The sequence below is a fragment of the Peromyscus eremicus genome, chromosome 1, assembly GCF_949786415.1.
Source record: "Peromyscus eremicus chromosome 1, PerEre_H2_v1, whole genome shotgun sequence".
In the NCBI taxonomy this organism is placed as follows: Eukaryota; Metazoa; Chordata; class Mammalia; order Rodentia; family Cricetidae; genus Peromyscus; species Peromyscus eremicus.
This window is the reverse complement of record NC_081416.1, coordinates 31444966-31466447: the sequence shown is the minus strand read 5'-3', so window position 1 is coordinate 31466447 and position 21482 is coordinate 31444966. Positions and strand designations below refer to the sequence as shown.

The 21482-nt window shown below is 36.2% G+C and overlaps 1 protein-coding gene and 1 long non-coding RNA gene across 3 annotated transcripts in view; one reads left to right on the top strand and one right to left on the bottom strand.

Annotated features, from left to right (window-relative positions):
- Positions 1 to 18180, top strand: part of LOC131907995 (uncharacterized) — a 28483-nt gene extending 10303 nt beyond the window's left edge. Inside the window, exon 2 of the long non-coding RNA XR_009378518.1 lies at positions 17413 to 18180. This is a non-coding gene — a long non-coding RNA (uncharacterized LOC131907995). The remainder of the gene's footprint in view (positions 1 to 17412) is intronic.
- The window catches only part of Prkg1 (protein kinase cGMP-dependent 1), a 1191370-nt gene that overhangs the window by 118178 nt on the left and 1051710 nt on the right, over positions 1 to 21482 (bottom strand). For both annotated transcript variants that reach the window (XM_059259056.1, XM_059259048.1), the window contains exon 9: positions 6994 to 7068. In XM_059259056.1, coding sequence (XP_059115039.1) covers positions 6994 to 7068 — 75 coding nt within the window. The remainder of the gene's footprint in view (positions 1 to 6993; positions 7069 to 21482) is intronic.

Here is a 21482-nt window from a genome sequence, read left to right as displayed (position 1 = left end):
CCTTTGAGAGCTTTAATTTTTAAAAAATGAAGTAGATGTAAAGTTCCTATCCAAGGCCATGTAGTTTTATGATGAGATCACATTTTTTTTTTTAAAAAAAAATGCAGCTGAATTAGTCTCACTGTTCTCGAGAGAGAAATTTACTTTATGCCCTTTGAAACCTCAAGTCATACTGAAGTATGAATGTTGGTATTGATGGTCTTAGAAACTAGTCTATACCCCTTGTTAGCCTGTCAACATGTCCTGGAATTCAAAAGCAAATAGTTCTTGCAAGGCTGAAAACCAACCTCAGGGCCAAATGCTGCAAAATTTTCTCATTTCCTACCCTTTGCCCTGCAATAAAATAAAAAATAATTTCCATTGCTCAGACTCTGAGGCTATCTTCTGACAGCTCAGCCTACAAGTGGTCATGAGGTTCCAATTCTGGTCTGAGGACTAGTTCACGATGCCATTTACAGAGTTCTTTCCATTTAATTGGCATAGCATTCTCATTTGGGAACAGGATATTGCTCACTTGAATTCTTTCCACAGGGGAAGAAACAATTTTCTAGGCCCATTTCCTTGAGAATTGCTTAGATCAAGACTGAGTTGTTTAAACTAAATTGTTGATAAGATTGTGGGAATGCTAAGATCTTTGTTCCAAGAGGCCAAGGAGGAAAAAGAATCTAATAAAAAGGAAAAGGGGGGAAGGCCCAAATTTCAAAGTCTGTGTTCAAAAGAGCAGCCCCTTGTTAACGAGACTGCACATTTGAAATCATATGTTTATTAGATGTTAGATGTCCCAAAGGGCATTTCAGAACATGCTACCAAGCAATGCAACCAATCTGATTTTACAGCCTCTTGTGCCTCTAATGGCATTTGGCATTTGATGAGTTAATGATCAAAGGCCTTAGCAAGATCTGCTGCCAGGGAGCAAGGAGAAACAGCAACAACCTCCCCTTGACAAACAGACTGAGCAACTAAAGGCCTCCTCTGTTAACGAAATGGAAGGAGAGGCCATCTTTAACTGCTGTCACATTGTGTCAAGCAACAAGGCTCACCACCAAAAGCAAATGGGAAAATATCAAACAGATGAAAACATTCCTTCACAAATGAGCTTGTAAACAAAAGGGAAAGCTTTAAATCAATGAGCGCTAATCATGAGAATAGGATTGTTTCAACATAAAGCAGAGGGATGGGTGCAATACTCTCATTAATTCTTACAAAGGGGAACAGAGAGGTGGCTGTGGTATTTTATTGTTTAGCAACAGTAAGTCAGAGCTCTGGGGCCTGTCAAGTTTTTGTCCATTATTGTTTTCTCATACAGTGATTGAGGTGTCCTGTTTTGCATCTTCGTTCTGTTTTTGGCTCCTCGCCTTAATTTTCTTTTCTTGCTTAATTTAAATTATTCTGCCTGTGCTGTGTGAATCTATTAGATGGATCCTGTTGGTGAGCTCAGGCTCTTCAGGTAAGCAGAGAGGGCTGTAAGCAGGACTCACTCACTGTCTGGTAATCAGAGGGAGCCTAACTAGGTCCACATATGGCCACAAGCATTAGCTAAGCCCCACTCAGATAGAGTGACCCATGTATTGAGTCACACATGCCCTGCATAGGTCACATGTTAACTAAGCCTGTTTCCTGGCTGTGCAAGACCTCCTCAATCCCTGGGAATATTTAAAAATAGGACACACCTTGCTTTGACCAGCAGGGCTGAAAATCTTCAGAGCCTTCTGTTCTACCATATTGCCTATTGACAATTTTAATAAATCTCTTGTCTAAAAGATGATTTGGCTCAGTGTTTCTCTTGAACATGCTCTCCTCTCCCCCAAAATACAACATATTCTTTGGCGGAACAAGGCATAGACCAGGTGAATTAATTTGGTACAGGATGAAAGGAGTTGAGAACCAAAAGCAACACAGCTATTCCAGAGGGGTCTTGGCAAGTTTGGTCTTATTTGTCACTTTATGGCATTTTGGCATTGCAGTCCAAAGGGACCAAGACACAGTACTCTGTTCTTGGCCTCAGTGACATATACATTTGGTTTTCCTTGTGCCTCTCATGTCTTCTCAGTTTTTTCTGATTGTTTCTCTTGACTTTTAAAGGCTAAATTTCTCAGGAATCAATCCCCAGCTTCATGATCCTTCTGTTCTCCGTTCTTACTGGTTCCTTCTAGAGTTTCATTTGCCATTTGCCATTTGGATGCTTCTTATTCTGTAATTCTCTCTGTACCTCCTTGCCTAGCCCACTTCAACTAACACCTACCTAGCATCAGCTAATTACTCAGGATTCAGCTCAAATGTACTGATAATGTCACTTCATCATAGAAATATTTTCATAGTGATTGTTTATCTCTCTTACACTAGAACAAATACAACATGATAGCAAGGAATGTGTCTGTTTTAGTCACTATTTTATGGGGAGGGGGGATTTTGTAGGCATATAGAGAGTATCTGTTGAGTAAATCAATGTATATAAAAGAATGATTGTACATGGGGTGAGGCCAGTGCATGGGGAGCTATGAGTTATCAGAGGGAGTCTAGGTCTATACAACAAGTGACTTGGCAGGTTATGAAGCATGGGTTTACTTCACATGAATTTTTAACAAGACAAGATTCTCATGGAGAACAATATTAAGTCTCATCAGTTTAGGTTGTTACTAAATGCGTACATCAGTCTACTGATACAGCTATCAGAATATCTCAGTGGAAGTATATAGATATGTATATCCCCAGGCTTCAAGATAATACAGCAGGATAAAGCAGGTGGCAGATGGACCAACTGGTCTAAAATACGGCAGCTTTCTATGGAAGCATGATACAGAGTAATTTGCACAGCTGGATGGAACATATGTGTAAGTGGCTTATGCTATTGGTGAGGTTTTGTTTTTGTTGTTTGGTTTTTAGGAGTGATTGAAAACTTATGTTCAAAGAAAAATAAACTGAATGAATAAGGCTTTAACTTGAATCAATGTAGAAAACTACATTTCCATTCACTGTGTTCCCAGGCAGCTACTAAGGTAATATCAGCAGAACATAGAATGCTGCTCTACGTTTACAATGTGATGACGGTAAATGGAGAAAACAACACATAAAACATGTAAGTGTAATGAAAACACAAAGGTAGTTAGGAGCATGTGTTAGATTGGCTTGGTTGGTTTTCTTTTTCTTTCTCTATCTTGCCGTAGTATTTTTATAAAAAGTAAAAGTACAAAACATTTTAATAATAATAAACATCATTATGAAAGAATAGCACTTACTTTATTTGCCCACTGTAAGCCCTCAACTTGAGATTATAACAATGGCATATGTGAATCACTTTAAGAGTGTAACTTTTACTATCAAGGTTTTTATGATAAGCTAAGTTGAATGCAAAGTGTACTATATACGAATTAGGGTATTTTTTGTAAAACAAGAATTCTTTTGCCTATTGTTTCTGAGCACAATATTTAGTAATGAATATGTTAATAATGCTCTAACTATATAATATATTATTTAATAGACTCATCTGTCAAAAATACTTAAAAGAATGAAATAAAACATTTACATTTATATTTATAGGCAGCCATGATTTTTCAAGACAAGCTTTACACATGGATGGAGGAGGAGACTTGAAATTATATGATAACAGCTGTCATAACTTATTCTTAAAAGTATGGGGTGAAAATAACCATTGACATATATCAGTCTCCCTTCCAACTACAAGATATTCTCTAGTACTAAAAAATGTGTCTTGTGTCAGTATGCACATTATATAGTACAAGGTATAACTCACATTAAGTAAGTTTAAAAATGCTTTTATCAAGTGAATGAGTGTCCTTAAAGGAAGAATGATAAGGACATATCATTACAATTCTACTTTATACTCCAAGTGATCCCTAATTTTGATATTATACTGTTTCTCTCAATTTTTCTTGGTATAATTCATATTTTAAAAAGCAAAGCCTTTAGTGGAAGATTATCAGCAATTAAGAAAGGCTTTTTAATAGATAGAATAGATAGAAATGCACCATAAGCTTAGTTTCTATCAAACATAAATTTAGGAAAAATCTTGCAATATAGGCAGAGGACACATATCCTTCAGTAGAAGATGAAAACCATTTCTGTCAAGTGTTTCTTTCAAGCCAATTTTCCTGGACTGTCTGATCTACATATTTGGTATGAGTTTTCTGAGAATAATAGCATGTTTACTTGAGGGCAATCAGTCTGCCATTGAGAGGGTTATGCCAATAAGAAATGAGTTCCTTGCCTCTGAGTTTTAAATGTCTCAAAAGACTCAGTTGTTATAGTCAGTCCTATTTTATGTCTTCTTTCTCAAATAAGAATAGACATGGAAAAATTAATCGTCTTACATGAGTACTTAACAGGATCATTTTAGTGGAGTTTTAAGAAACATTAAGCTCAAATTTCAAGGCTTTTGCAAAACCAAGGGAACCTTAAAAGAATACAAATTACACAGTGGAGTTTAATCATGACCTCTGCTGTACCTGCACTAGGTTTCCTGGTCTATATAGAAATGTAAAGGCATTAACAGAATTATCCAGTGAATTTAACCCAATTAGAGGATGTTCCTAGTTTCTATTGCATAGGCAAGCCTTTTAAATTCCTTAAATACCAAAGGAATGTAAAATGTATTTAACAGGAAGAAAGTCAATGGAAAGAGACAACAGACAACACAAATAGACATCTGAGCTTGCTAGTGCAGATAAAGTTTAGCCTGTGGAAATTCATAGTTTGCCTCCTCTAAGCATAAACACATCTGACTGAGGGACGACTGCTACATCAGACACCTTCTGATGTTATTTGTTAGCACTGTATAAAGTGCTAACAGTGTAGAAAGCATAATGACAACTACTTTAACATTTGTTTGTTATAAGACAATTTCAGAGAATGAACTTATTATCATTCTTTCTAGAATTCAGATCAGGGATTTATGTTTTTTTTTAAATGAAACTATTTACACTCCCTAAGTAATAATTAACATTAAAGAATATTAAGTATGCAGTCACTTGGTTTTACTAATAATCAAACAACTTAAGATAAATCTCTTCTGAATGAAATTTGCTAAGACAATGCGTCTTCTGAGACAGCCTATCAGTCAGCAGGCCTTCTGAGTAGTGGCCTATTCACTTGCAATTGATCAGATTAGTAGCTGATCTAATCAGAGGTCTCTATAACCAAGTTTGATCCAGCTAATAGTTGATCTAATTGGTGATTAATCTGACTAGTGATTGATTCCATCTGGTGGCTGACCCAATCCATAGCTAACCAAATCAGTAATTTCCATTAATTTTGTGGTTACTGATTAGGTCAATGGCTAATTTAAGCAGAGTTTGATCAATTCACCACATACACAAGAGTAACTTATGTGAGGTGATAGATGGGGTTAGTAAGCTTAATTATTGTGATCAGTTCTTAATTAATACATATATCAAATCATGTTATATACCCTAAGACTGTATGTTTGTTTCATGATGTCTAAACTATAGTCTAACAAATCTACTGGTCAAACAAACATTAGGAAGTATCTTGATGTAGACAGTCATTTTATTATTTCTTATTCCTTAACCATAACTGTTTGATCAAATTGTTACTGTTTTAAAAAACTTTATCTATGGATATTTTCTAGCCTAAGTATGCTTTAATAAATTACTATATAAATATGAGAAATTATATAAGATTAAATAGTTCTTAGTTATGCAAAATATTTTTGTATATGGAATAATTAATATCTGTTATCACAGTCATATGTCAAAGTATGTTTCCAAAGATTACTTCAACAAGGTCATCCACTTTTATAACAATTTACAAAGGCTTTGCATAATGTCATTAATTAAAATGCAACAGTAGCTACCACTTTAAAGATGTGCTATCTGAGGCTGAGAGACAGGTGTTGGGAGTCATGACCAAGAGTGAGCAGAGGAACAAAGAATTTTAGTTTTTGTTCAGGTTCACATTACAGTGTGATAAACTATGGTCAAATCTTCCTTCTAACTGTCCAAATCTGAATTAAGTATACTCATTTCCTTATTCCCTTGACATGCAGCATGTATAAATGAATCCATGAATGATCAGAATTCATACACTGTCACACTGTTATTTCTACAAAGTCAATAGATGCTGGAAGGGTCTCACTCACAGTCATTTTCCCATCACTGATAATTTTAAGGCTGAGATTGGTATTAACTTTTACTTGAATAATAGGAGTTATATGAAAACTATCTACCTAAAGCTGTAAGAAACTAGATATACAGCAAAGCAGCTAGAGTATGTTCTACAAGATAGTTGACTTTTTCTGTAAGTCTAAAGTAGCTGCTCATGTTTTTAAGATGGACACCAGTCATCTTATTTACATACCTGAAGTTCTTAATATTTTACTCCTAGTATAAACCTTTTTTCATGGATTCTCAGAGTAAAATATTTTATTTCTTTTATGCTTTGAGGTTACCACAATTTTGGCACAAATCATCGACCTCACATAAATTTTATATGCTTAATCCTTCTGCTGTCTTATAGGATATGAATTATCAGTTTGTATTGGGTGAAAAGGGGGATTATGAAGACCACTGGTTTTTTCCAAAGTAAACTACATTTCTTTGAAATAAAAAGAATCTTGAATATAACAAATCTTTGCCAAACATTAAAGTTTTGTTTTATAGCAAATCATTTTTGTTGAAGAATTGCATTTATACAAAATTATAATTAATGAGATATTTAGCCACTAATAGCATCAGAAAATATATTCAGTCTGACAATTAATTGTTTTATTGTAATTGTTTATATTGGATTTTAAACTACCACTTACCTTCTTAAGTGGATCTTTACAAAATTAAGATTTCATGTTGAAAAGAGCCATCCTAAGTAAACATATTGTGTAACAAGTACATTGTTTGCTTAATAGTTCTTTTAAATAATCAGTCTTAGTGCCAGAGCACTGACATAAAGTCCAAATATTTGACCTTAACATATTAAAATCACTTTTATCAAAATAAATTCCCCAAAGTGAATCTCACTTACTTTGCTTTTGCTTCTGCATCTTCATATGCTTTGTTAGAAACATCATCCAGTCCTCCAATCAAATGCTTGAATGAGCTGTCAGAAGAAAACCAGAGTGATCAAGTTAAGTCCTTTGCAAAGTCAAAATAATGGCAACCAGTCATTAATAGTGAAATGTTTTAAAGTCATCTTAATAAAAGTAAATTAAAAAATTCAAGAAATACATTAGACAACAGAATTTCCTCTAATTTGGTGTTAAAAATTATGAGGTCAGGGGCTTCTTCTATCTGGTCAACCTCTATACTCAATACCGAATCACATCTAACAATCAATTAACCCACTTAAGAAAGTGAAAATAAACTCACTTTGCTATGAAGTAGAAATATTAACTAGAGACAATCTATTCAATATCTACTATATATCTAGAACTGTCTTTAGATTTACTTTATATAATGAAGTGTTATCTTCTTAAAATATAAAATGTTATATAATAAAAAAACCAATGAATATACACATAGTAGGAATCCCTTTGAAATTTACTGAATAGAGCCAGATACAATAACTCTCACAAGTAACATTTTGGCAATCACTGAAATAGACTGGATGAGAAACACAAAAGAAACTCAGTAGAAGTCTATCTGGACTGTCACATAATAACCAGAACTTCACAGTCTTATGTGGTTCCGATAACTTTAGTAGGTTGTACTTCACTGGAGAAAATGATTCACTTGAGCAAGGTCCTTGACAATACTTTGTCTCTGGTGTCTACTTGCTTTCTGTTTGCATCATCCATCTGCTATAATATTCTATCTGAGTGCATGGAGTGAAGTAACCATGGGCCAAGCCCTCTGAAATGGTCAGCTAAAATGAATCTTTAAGTTCTTTCTGTCAGGTATTTGGTCACAGTGATAAGGGTATAATGAATATACCAGGCATTGCTCAGTGGTGACAAGTACTATACAATGTTGTAAGTTACTATCACCTTCATTTTGTTGGTGGGTTTGTGATAGAGTTAGAAGTTTACCCTAAATCTTACACTTAGTAAACGTGATGGACTCATAGGAAGGAAATGATCATTCTCCTTCCTATTCAATAATCTATTCCATAACGCCTATTCCAATCACCATGCTTTGAAGATAGTGATGAAAAATTTTAGTAGTATATAGGCTCTTAATGAGGGGTTTTAAGGTACCATATTAAATTAAAATTTCATACCTCTATTAATTTTTTGTATATGCACGTGTATGTGGCTGTGTGTGTGTGTGGTTGTTTGTGTTCACATGTGAAGTCAGAGGCTGATGCCAGATGCCTTCCTTGATCTTTCTCCAATGTTATATTTTGAGGCAGGTCTTGAATACAGAACTTGATTTGTTTCTTCTAGCTAGCCAGTTTGCTCTGTGGATCGCCTGTCTCTATTTTAAGCGTAGGGATTCCAGACAAGTATCTATGCCAGCCCTGGATTTGTGTGAGCACTGAGGAGCTGAACTTCAGTTCTCACACTTGTGTAGCAAACATTTTACCTTTTGTGTGTTCTCCCCTGTTCTGTCTGTACAATTTCTTTTTGGAAGTACTGAGGACTGAATCTAAGGTCTCTTACATTCTAGACAAGCTGTATAACACTAAATCACACAGTCTTTTCATAATCTCAATCTACAAAGGGTATGCATTTTGAGCATCAAATAATAAATTATGCATGGTCAGTTCCTGAACCACAGCAAAAAATTTGATGATTTAAATTTCAAAGTTATGTAACTGCTTTCACTTATAATTACTTTTGCAAAAAACCGTAAAGAAGAATAGAACAACAGAGGACTGGTAGCTGTTATCTCAGATCTCTGGTGGTGATCCATCTGGGAGGCTGGTTCACTACTGTGCTGTGCTCAACACAGTCATGCAGATATACAAAAGGAGACAAAAAGGAAGTTTTGAGACACAGGCCTAGGAAATGAAGAATCTCATTCCAAAATATGAAGTTTCATGTAATTAATTTATTAATTTGTACTGAAGGAATAGGCAGCAGTCTGTAATTTTTCAAAAATGTTATCAATAAAATAAATGATAACTATATTTTCTATTATTGAGAAAAAGTTTCAAATGTGATTTCAGACATTTTCTCTTTATTTTACTTTGTTCTATTTCTTGTTTATGCTTGTTTTAGTTAATTAACACTTTATTATATTTTTTATTTACTTTTTTTAACCATGAATGCCTATAACTTTTGTTAGTTACATTCTGATGAATCTGGAGACAGGAAACAAAAACATAATTTTTCACTCAAATAATAGCATAAAATGTTAGCTTTTCTTTTTTTTTCCTACTTGTTATTGGAAATAGATTTTTTTCTTCTTACATAATATATCCTGATTACAGTTTCTCCTTCCTCTACTCTTCCCAATTCCTTCCCACCTCTACTCACCATCCAATCCACTCCCTTTTTGTCTCCCCTGGGAAAATAAACAGGCTTCTGAGGGATAATAATAAATTAAAATATAATATAATAATAAACACAAAAACTAACATGTTGGAATTGGACAAAACAAACAGGAGGAAAAGAGCCCCAGGGAAGGCACAAGAATTAGAGACCCACTAGTTCACACACTCAGAAATCCCATTAAAACACTAAACTGGAAGCCATAATACACATGCAAAGGACTTGGTGCAGACCTGAGCAGGCCCTGTGCACTTTGCCTTAGTCTCTGTGAATTCATATGAGCTTTTATCATGTTGATTTAGAGGGCTTTGTTTTTTTGGTGTCCTCCATCCCCTTTGGCTCTTAGAATCTTTCTGCTTCTTCTTCCCTGAGACCTGAGGGGAAGGGATTTGATGGAGACATCCTATTTAGGGTTGGCTGAGTGTTCCAAGGTCTCTCATTCTTTCTACAATGCCTTACTGTAGATCTCTATTTTTGTTCCTATCTGCTGCAGGAGGAACCTTAGCTGATAATGGCTGAGCAAGGCACTGGAATATGAGTACAGCAGAATATCATTAGGAGTCATTTTATTGCTACTTTTTAAAAAAAGAACAATAGTATTTGATTTTACCCTAGGTCCCTGGACTATCTAGTTTGTTTTGAGGCAATGTTTCCACACTAAAGCTCAGGCTAGCCTAGAATTTATTATCCTGCAAAAGTTGTCTTGAACTCATGATCTTTCTCTGTCAGCCTTCTGGCTGGTAGGATTATGGGCATGTGTCACTACACCCAGCACCACTAGTATTTATACAATTAACTTTGATATTTTCCCATAGAATGTATTAGTCCATAACTAAACTTGGACAAAGTCTTATTTCAGAAAAACTCTAATGTCCAAAAATGGGCTTAGTTATCCAGTGACATGTGGCTAGGGGAGTGTCTTTTGTTTGCTCTCAGTATAGTTGTGTTATTGTTTAGAGTTAGAGTCATTAAGTAGCTACGAGTCAATGTTATGTTTGAATTTGCAACATTGTATACATATTTAATTTTCTTTTAAAACTTTAAGCAATATTTTAACAGTGAATAGGTCATTATATGACCATATGGCATAGAATACCTATCTACATATCTCTGATATATACAAACACACATGGACACATATACACAGTGAAGCAGGAAGTATGCTTCATGCTTTACTGCCATATATTGCCATATATTGTTTGTAAATCATTTTTGTGTGAAGGGCAATCTTAGTCAAAAGAATATTGCAACATTGAATAATTAGATCCTAATAAGATGGTAAATCCTTTAAAACAAAAAGTTAACTATTACATGTAAGTGAATTTTAAAAAAGGAAATAAAAATATGGAGACCTAACAGTTAGTACTTTATGGAGGTAGAATTTAAATGAATAACTAAGGACATCTTGATAAGCTATGTGGTAGAATTACAGAATTAATTAGTAAACTTATTTTTTGACCAGTTTATTGATGTGCAGTTCTGGCTGTTGAACCTGGGGCCTTGCACCTAGTAGGAAGGCCCTCTACCACTTGTTGCACACTTTTTCCCTTTCAGGAATACATAACATCTATGTAGATCCTTGTCAGACAGGTCTTTGAGGACATATTACTTCATTGTCAACTTGACTACATTTGGATTTAACTAAAACCCAAATGAGTGAGCACACCTATGAGGGATTTGTTTTTCTTCTTTACATCATTTCAAGTAGGAATATCCACTTCTGAACTGGATCTTTGAGGTGTGAACATAAACCTTTAATCCAGATCTTTTGAGGTGGGAAGATCCACCTTTAATTTGGACCACACTTTCTGCTGGAAACCTATATAAAGGGCAAGGAGGAAGGAAGCTTGCTCTCTTTGCCTGTTTGCTCTCTTTAGCAAGTCCATTACTTTACTGGCATTAAAGCCTATTTCTATGGAATTCCAGCATTTACTGAAGATCAGCTGAGACATCCAGCCTTGTGGACTGAACAACTACTGGATTCTTGGACCCCCCCCCCCCCTTCATAGGCAGCCATTATTGAATTAGCCAGACCACAGCTGGTAAGCTATTGTAATAAATCCAAATATATACAGATTCTCTCTACATATAGAGAAAGAGAAAGAAAAGAAGATTCATTGTACAAGTTCTGTTACTCTAGAGAACCCTGACTAATACAGTGGTGGATTCCTTTCTAAATATTTATTAAGGTCTTGTGTCATGACTTGACTAACAAAGAAGAGTTTTGTCATCATTGTTCCATTCTGAAGATCTTATTAAGATGCTTTGACAACCTTAGCAACTGAATGAGTAGAACCCACAAAACATTTATCAGCTATAAAAACAAGTAATTAAAGATAAATCATTAAATACTTTAAACTCATATAATCATGAGTAATTTATATTTTAGTATTGTAAAGTGAAATAGTCAATTTCATATGTCCTCTAGATTCAATTTCAGAGGAAAGTAGGAAGCTATTCTTATGTGATCTCAACAGCATACCTCAATGAATGCATGTAGTTGAACACACACTTTTATGTTAATTTTTCTGAAAAGCGAATCCAATTTTAACAAATCAAGCAGGGCCTGGAGAGATGGCTCAGTAGTTAAGAGCACTGGCTGCTCTTCCAGAGGACTTGAATTTGATTCTTAGTACCCACATGGTAGCTCACAACCATCTGTAATTCAAGTTCCAGGGGATCTGATGCCCTCTTCCTGCATCTGTGGGTACTGCACACAGTGGTACATAGGCATGCATGCAGGCAAAACACCCATACACATAAAATAAAAATAAATCTTTTTTTAAATGTCAAGGCAGGATTCTTTATAGTAAGTGAGTAAAATGGTGTTATTTGAATGTAGAATCACAGATGCAGAAATACAGAGGAAGAACAAATCTGAGGTCTCCTGTGTGGTTAATACTGGTGGTTTAAAGATAATTGCAAGGTGCAGAGAGAAAAGAAAGCCAAAGGGGAAGAAAGAAAGAACAATGGTGAACAGATGGAAGATGAGGGTAGGAAGAAAGCAAAAGAAAGAGAGAGTGGCAATAATGACTCTTTCTCACCAAGAATGTTAACATTTAAGCCGGGCGGTGGTGGCGCATGCCTTTAATCCCAGCACTCAGGAGGCAGAGCCAGGCGGATCTCTGTGAGTTCGAGGCCAGCCTGGGCTACCAAGTGAGTTCTAGGAGAGGCACAAAGCTACACAGAGAAACCCTGTCTCGAAAAACCAAAAAAAAAAAAAAAAAAAAAAAAAAAAGAATGTTAACATTTGTAGACATTTTTCTTAGGAGGCAACACTGGAAAGGCTGCTACTCATTCTAAGAACTGTGTCTGTTTGAGGACATTATGGTGATTGACTCAGTGGGTAATAATTTCAGCTATTAAGATGTTTTCATTATTAAACCAAAACATCTTTCTGAAGGGAGCTGATTACTCAGTGGTATGTCTAAAATGTCTATAATTTTGTTCTTCAGTTGCAATATGATGGTTCTTTGTCTAAGGAGAAACAGGCTTTAAAACTCTAACGAAGACAAAAGTCCAAATTGATAGACTCCAAGTATCAACGGTCAACATGTTGCTGATAAAGAAAAGCATTTAAACATAATTTGCAGTTTATAAAGAGCTTTTTATAAGTCATCTATGTATTTAAATATAAAAGACACATTCATATTAGTTGATAAGTCATCTATGTATTTAAATATAAAAGACACATTCATATTAGTTGACTAAATCCTCATGATTTACTATATCTATTTTGATGCAGTGTTTAGCAATCATATGTGGGTAATTAGATACAGCAAGTTAAAAATAATAAAAATAATAATGAAAGTAAAACTAATTAAGTAGATTCTTTCAAATTCAAAATAGGGAAGTTGAGAGTCATCTGGCTGTGACATCTGTCACTCCAGTGGTTACTGGGTGGTTCAGCTGATCTGGCTCCTTAGGCTGATGTCCCCTTCCTTCTTCACTGTCACATATGTGTCTCTCTTAAAGCTGTGCACTCTATAGAAAGGTGGAGGAGGATGACTTTGCCGAAGGATGGCCTTCTCAGACAGGAGGAGGACTGGTATTCAGTCAAGGGTATATAAGTAACTTCACTCCCATGCTGGAACCTCCAAATAAGTTCCCAAATTCCAAATATGGTTACAATTCAGGTCTTATTTGAAGCAGACTTGTTTTCTTGCTTACATCATTATATAAGTCAATAATCTGTTCTAAACAATTGCATACTATAAGACAGAGAATAAATGGAAAATCTTAAATCAGAAATGGATTTTCTGAGTTTTTAATTGATATATATGTACATAAATATACTATATATGTACATATGTATTTAGTTATTTTAAAAGGTGCACATTGGAACGTAGAGATGGTTTAGTTGCTGAAGCCAAGCCTGCATTGGATCCTTGGAACTCACATGGTGGAAAGAGAGAACTGACTCCTGTGGGTTGTCCTTTGACATTCACACACATGTTATGGCACAGGCATGCATGCATGTGCACACATACACCAATAAAAAATAGACATAATAAATTTCAAAGTATATAAATAACATGGTGCATAAGAGCAAAGTAGATAATAATCATGGGCTGTTGCAAACCATCACCACTTATTCAGCTAATAATATAAACAACCAAATATGTAATTTCTAAAAAAAATCTAAGCAAATTCAGAATCTGAGCATTCGCTGGTTTACTTTCAGCTGTTTTCTAAAATGATTAGGGTAGCTTAAATGTAGTGATTCTCTCAACAATGCCGTCCTTTCTTCAGCAAGACTAGGACTATCTATCTACTCTTTCTATCCCGTCATGAAAGATGATACTGATATGAAAGAGCTGGGATTTCATTGGCCCTGTGAACTTCTGAATAAGGTTTCTCAGAAGAGAACTATTTTCATGCATTAAAGTAATGATTCTGAATCAAGAGGTCAGCAAACTATCATTTACAAACCAAGCCGCATATATTTATAAATCAGTTTTTATCAGAACACAGTATTCTATGTGCTGTGTACTGCCTACAACTGTTTTCATATATACAGCTGAGTTGAACAATTATAACAGTTCACACAGCCTGAAAAGTTGGAAGTATTTCTATCTGGCATATCATATAAAGTTCTGTTAAACCCTTTTCTAGATTGTTCTCTGCCTTTACCCTTCCACTATTATATTGAACCTATCACTAAATACTGCTGATTCTAGTTTCAATAATTTGAATTTAATCCCTTTTGTGTCTTGTCCTTTGGTTTCATCCACCAGTGCCTGTCTTGGGATAATTTTATTTTATTTTATGGACACACTTCCTTGCAAGCAGGCAAGATAATCTTTTAAAACATGAGTCAGATGACATCACTATTCTGCTGACATCTACAACCATTCTAATTTCTCCCTTGCATTTGCTTTAGGACATACACCCTGTGTCTGGAATGTTCTTTGCCCATGCGTTCACATAGAATTTCCTTTAATATCATTCAGGTCTCAGCTCAAGTTCATCCTCCTCAGATAGGTCTTCCCAGGGCAGCCAATACAATTTAATCTTTAACCTACAGCCTTACTGCTAATTCTCTGTCACTTTGACTCATTCTCACTTATTACCAACTATAAAGCAACTTTGTTTAAATATTGGTTGTCTTCCCCACACTAAAATCTTGATTTCACAACAAGATCTTAGCCTATCTCATCCACCAGTCTTTCTTTGTGTACTAGAAGACTGTCTGATTGTAAGAGAAACTTGAAAGGAAAAGGTGGATGCATCCTTTGATCTATTCATTTTATGTCTAAGCATGTGATCAGAAGATGACAAGCAATGTTTGCCCTTTTCTGACACAAACTTTTGTTTCTAACTTAAGGTATGTTTTTTTGTGAATTTGTCTATATGAAATATGAATATACAGGACAAAACTTCAGCTTCAATGAATACTCTACCTATATTCTGGTAATAATGAAAAAATATGTTGGTTAAACAAATAACGTATAAAATGGTTTGAAGCACAGGGCATCAAGGCACTTGAGTTATCAGTGCCAGGACTTCCCTCACATTACTGTATCTTCTGCAATGATTGGATCTATGACTTACTCCTCCTCTATGGTCTGTTTGAGGAAAATATCACTGTTTTGAAAGCTAATGTTGTTATTTAATAGAGGCCTCATTAATTTCATCAAAATAATCCATTTTGCCCTGTGGAAACCAAGTATCAATACTAAATTATTTAACTTTTCTTATAACATAGAAGATTCTCAATTCTAAGAAAATTTATCATCTGTTTTGGAATAAGAATGACAAATGGACAAACATTTGATTTTTCCCATTTTCAAAATAAAAACTAGGGCATATATCAAATGTCTTACATATTAAATATTTTCAAGAATACTTTTTAAAACATACCCTAAAATTATCATTCACTTAGTCTATAAAAATTCCTCTCCAAATAGACTAAAGAAAAATAAGCTTCATTTATTTAAAACAAGTAAAAATATATAGTTAATGCATTTTGTATTAATTATATCAAATAACAGTTTTAAAGAACTTTTTAAATAAATGGCTATTTAAAACTGTATGACATTTACAGTTTGTACATAAATATATCATGTAAGTATAAAACTGTATGAAATTTATGAACTCCTTAGAGAGTACAATAAATTTATCCCATGGTATCTTTTTCAGAAACCTTTATTTATGACTAAAAATTCTTTGAAGTAAAGATGTTAGCCCCTAGCTTGACAATCTTACAAAAATTTATCACTGAACTTTCTTTTATCTCTTATGACATAACTGGGAAAAGTAATTCTTGGTTGCCCAATGAGAACTAGTTGCTAAGACTCTATTGCTGAAGATGCCATGTATCTGGGTTGCAAATTGTAGAGAAATCGGGCTGGAACTGAGTTTGAAGCTTCCTCCATGCTGGCTAGCTTTCATAGTGCTAGAAAGTACTATGCAGTCTGCAGTGGTTAAGACTTGTTTTATCCAGCTGTTAACCTGCATGCTATAATATCCATCTTCCAGCAAGAAGTGTCTGCTGATGTAATAATCTCACAACTGTTAAGGAAGTGACAAACTCTTTCTGACTGAATGGGAGGCCTGAGTCACAGGAAGGAATTCATTCTGCTTACTGTAAATATGGTCAAAGGCCCATGGCAGAGGTCATCGTAGATTATAGGGGTGAGCTTAATATGTTCATTTAGTTCAATTGTCATAGTGTCAAGTTGCCTTCTAAATGCTCACATTTATAGTAACAGACAAATACCACTTTTAGCTTGAATCAGAGAAGCCTTTTTTTGCAGTGTGTGTGGTGAATGCAGAGACACATGGCTGCTGGTGACTCTAAGAGGAAGTGATGGTTGAGTGCTTGGCCTTAAATAGGACGTTTATGTCACCCACCTCTAAAGCTCAGGGAACATTGCAAAGAGGGGCTGGAAATAATGCAAGGACAGAAGAGAATGGCCATGAAATACTGTCTTCTGGGCACTACACAGCTAACACAATCACCATCTCACAGTGTGGTGGCTGCCTTTAGTTGCCCTACACAAGACTGGGGCTATTAATATCAATTCCAGAGTGGTAAAGAACTGTAGAGACCCTGCCATTCTGTGCTAATGATGGTTCTGGGGAAGGGACAGTCATTGTCATCAGGGGTACCCACTGAGGAACTCACTCAGGCTCTAAGAGATATTCCACACTCATGGTCACACAGATGATCCTAGCTAAAATCCGTGGGTCTCAAAATCAACAACAAAGGTCTTGAACGTGGGAAGGTGACTTGTAGAGAGAGGAGGGGCAATAGAGGTGGGAAATGAGGGGATTATAACCATCAGAATGCATATTATATATGTATGAAATTGTCAAAGAACAAACAATAAAAATTAAAATAAACAGATGTTTATTTTAAACAGAATAATTAGATACAGCAAAAATATCCTTAAATCTCATAAATTAATGCTTACAGAGTTTAATAAAAATATCAAAGAAAAATATGAAAAACTACGTTTTTTTTAGTTTTTATATTTTTACGTGAATTTTCTCTTGTGCTACAGATGAGCAATCAAGGCTAAAACAACTCATAGATGTCACAAGGATGCTTTCCATTGAAATTTGAACTCTACTGCTGGCACCATTCTGTCTCCCAACATGGAAGGCTGAAGCAGATGATTAATAGCTGGGGCTGAGCTTTGGAATCACATCTCTGTTCTCTAGCATCCAGCCCCCATGGCCAAGCCCATCTTTAACGGAACATCGAATTTGCTACGCACTGACTATAAAGGCACTAATGAGGGGAGTGCATTAGTTTTCTTGTGCTGCTATGTGAAACCCAAGAAACTACAATTTAAACAACAGAAGTGACTTCCCTAACATCCTAGAGGCTGGAAGTCTGAGACCAAGGGCTGACCATGGTTATTTTCTGGTGAGGTCTTTCTCGCTGTCATTGCTTAGTGAACTTGTTCTCACTGGTTCCTCACACTAGCTTCCAGTGTGTACTTCTGCCTTTTACAAGGACTCTAGTCCCATGGGATTAGAGTTATAGCTAATGAGCTCATTTAACCTTAATTACTTCCTTCATGGCTGTGTCTAAATATAGTCACACTGGGTGTTAGGGCCTCAACATACAGATCAAGACACATAATTAGTCCATAATGAACTTAATGAAGAAATATTAGTGGCAATCCAAAAGATACACTTTCTGTGTCACTATTTTGGGAAAATGTTTGCTTCTACTTTTTTAAGTCCATGCAATTTACATTTAAACATTTTTACTATATATTCTTTGTATATAGTATTATGTTAATAAAGACATTTTACATGTATATTGTACACTGAACAAATTCTCTTTCACTTCTCTTTTTAAAACACATAATTTTCTTGGGATCTAGTCACAGACACAAGAAAATTAACACTTAAAAAAACTACAAAAATGATCAAAACTTTACTCATTGTCCACAATTATGATGGTCACTCACTATTTTAATGTTTTAAATTCAAAGGTGGTGACAGCAAAATTAAAATGTAGCAGATTCTTACCACATCATGAGTGTTAACTTGAGGCTGTTCTCATGAGGGGGCAAAGAGTCATTCAGCAACTAAATGTAAGAGCCCATCACACCTTCCCCAGCCAGTCTCCTTGACTGGTGCATTTTCTTCCTGTTTCTGGGGCTTTTCCTGTTCATTCATCAAGGTCAATTCAAGTATTAGTTCCTGTCAGTAACTCTCTTAGATCTGCCCCAAACCTCAGGTTAACTTTCTTTAAATTTCCTTTAGTTCCTGTGTGTTTGTGTATTGAAACAGTCACAAATACGTAGCCCATGCAAGCCTGCTTGAGCTTCCCAAGTGCTAGGTTGAAGGACATGTACCGTGAAGCCTTGTAGATATACTAGTTTCTTATTTAGTTTTCTTTATTTGGGGGGGGGGTGTTCTTTTTGTTTACTTTTACTTTTGGTTCTGGAGTAGGATCCAGGCCTTTTGCATGCTCAGCACAGTCACTTTTTAATAACATGTATATTCATAACTTTGAAAATGTTAAGGTCTTGGTTTCACCATTTTTCGCTCACAACTCAGTACAGTGTGATGATTATACTTCCTTCATGGGAAGTTCATTATTTTCTAAAACAAATTGCCCTTCCTGTGGAAAAAAAAAGTTTATCATCATTCCTTATTTGTGTGTATGTGTGTGTGCATGCATCCATGTATACGTGTGTGTGTGTGTGTGTGTGTGTGAGAGAGAGAGAGAGAGAGAGAGAGAGAGAGAGAGAGAGAGAGAGAGAGAGAGAGAGAGAAAGAGAGAGAAAGTACACTGAGGCAAGAAGAGGCTGTCAGATCCCCTGGAGCTGTAGTTACAGGCAATTGTGAGCCATCTGTTTTAGGTGCCAAGAATTTAACTCTGGTCCTTGGAAGAGCTAGAAGCACTCTTAGCTACTGAGCCATCCGTTCAGCCTGCAGATTCTCATTTTATTACAAATCTCTTTCTTTTTCTCCTCTTGACTCTTGTCCTATCAGCGATATTTTCTTCACTATTCTCCCCCTTTAGATTCTTCTTTCCATCCATAAACATTACAGTGTCTAATCCTACACTATAAAATTATCCTTTGCGGACAGCCAGCCAGTTAAAGTGTCCTCCTGTCCCTTGTCCTTTTTTATTTTTACTTCTCAAACTATTACAGGTTTGCAGTTTAGTCTCATCTTTCTTTCACTCTTACCGTAACCTTCCCTCAAAGTGGTCATTACTATTAGTCTGGCGCTGTTGCTGTTTTCCACATTTCCCATCTTCTGTGAGCTGTCTGAGGTTCAGGACAGAATGGCAGCATTCCTTGGATGTAGAGCTATGTGTCTGCAGAGCAGCACTGGCTGCTTCTTTGCCCCGACTGTTGATTTCCTCATTTTGATCTTCTCCCTCTACGCTACTTCATACATACTTCTCCCTCTACCATCTTGTTGATGTAAGTTACTGTAATCTTTGTCTTCGCCATTTGTCTTAGTTAGGGTTTTATTGCTGGGAAGAGACACCATGACCAAGGCAACTCTTATAAAGAAACTGGAGCTGGCTTACAGCTTTAGAGGCTTAGTCCATTGTCATCACGGTGATGTGCAGGCAGACATGGTGCTGGAGAAGGAGCTGAGAGTTCCACATCTTGATCTGCAGGCAGCAGAAATAACTGCCACACTGGGTGTAATGTGAGCACAGGAGATCTCAAAGTCCTCTCCACGGTGACACACTTCCTCCAACAAGGCCACACCTACTCCAACGAGGCCATACTTCCTAATAGCGCTGCTCCATATGGGCCAACCATTCAAACACCTGAGTCTTTGGGGGGCATACCTATTCAAACCACCACACCATTTTTTTCTATTTCACCAATAGAGTTATTTACCTTAAATATCTAAGGTCCGGTATACATTTAATCTTTTATGCTTGCTCACAACCCTACAAGGCAACCACCATGACCATACTTTCTGGAGAGCTTACATCAGGATTTCTTACGCTCACCTAAACTGATGGTTTTGACAGGATAACTCTCCTGGCTGTAGAGAATGCCCAGGGTATTATAAGATGTTTAGGAGAAGCCCTGCCCTCTGCCCACAAGACATGAGCAGCAAATCCATTGTAATAACAGAATTGCCTCAAGACATTGCCAGTGTCCCCAGGCCAGCAACAGTAGACATGAGACAAGAATTGGGAAAGTTATATAACTCACCAGAAGCCATACCTTCAGGAGACAATACCAGCTGTCTAATTCTGACTATGATCCAGTTCTTATGTTGTATAGTAATCAAATCTGTCTTTATGGGTTCTCAAAATCTAACTTTATTCTTAGTCTTTGGTTCAGGTCCCCAGGTTATCATTGAACCCTCCAGATTAAGACATCTGCCACTTTACAGTGTTACCCATATCTCACTGACGCCTCATATTCTTCAATTTACCCAGAATTGCATATACCAACTTCTCTCTACACTGGCTCCTACATCTCCCATCTTCCTAATTATCTTTTTATTTATTGCAATTCAGAGTGCAAATTGTGGTGATATTGTGTCCCCCAATATATTGTGCATCCTAATAAACTTACCTGGGGTCAGAGGACAGAACAGCCACTAGATAGACATAGAGGCCAGAAAATGGTGGCACACATGCCTTTAATCCTATCACTTGGGAGGCAGAGATTCATCCAGATTTCTGTGAGTTCAAAGCCACACTGGAAATAGCCAGTCATGGTGACTCACACCTTTAATTCCAGGAAGTGATGGCAGAAAGGTATAAAAGCCATGAGGACCGGGAACTAGGCTGGGTAAGCTTTTAGGCTTTGAGCAGCACAGTTCAGCTGAGATTCATTTGGATGAGGACTCAGAAGCTTCCAGTCTGAGGAAACAGGATCAGCTGAGGAATTGGTGAGGTGAGGTGGCTGTGGCTTGTTCTGCTTCTCTGATCTTCCAGCTTTAACCCCAATACCTGGCCCATAGTTTGTTTTTATTAATAAGACCTTTTAAGATTCATGCTACAGCAAATCTTGGTGTTCTCAGAACCTTCCTTTTTACTAAAGCTCATCAAGCTCACCTTTGCAATCTTTTTTGAACCCCTTGCTCTTTCTGCCTCTGTTGTCTTACTCAGGCTACCCGTACT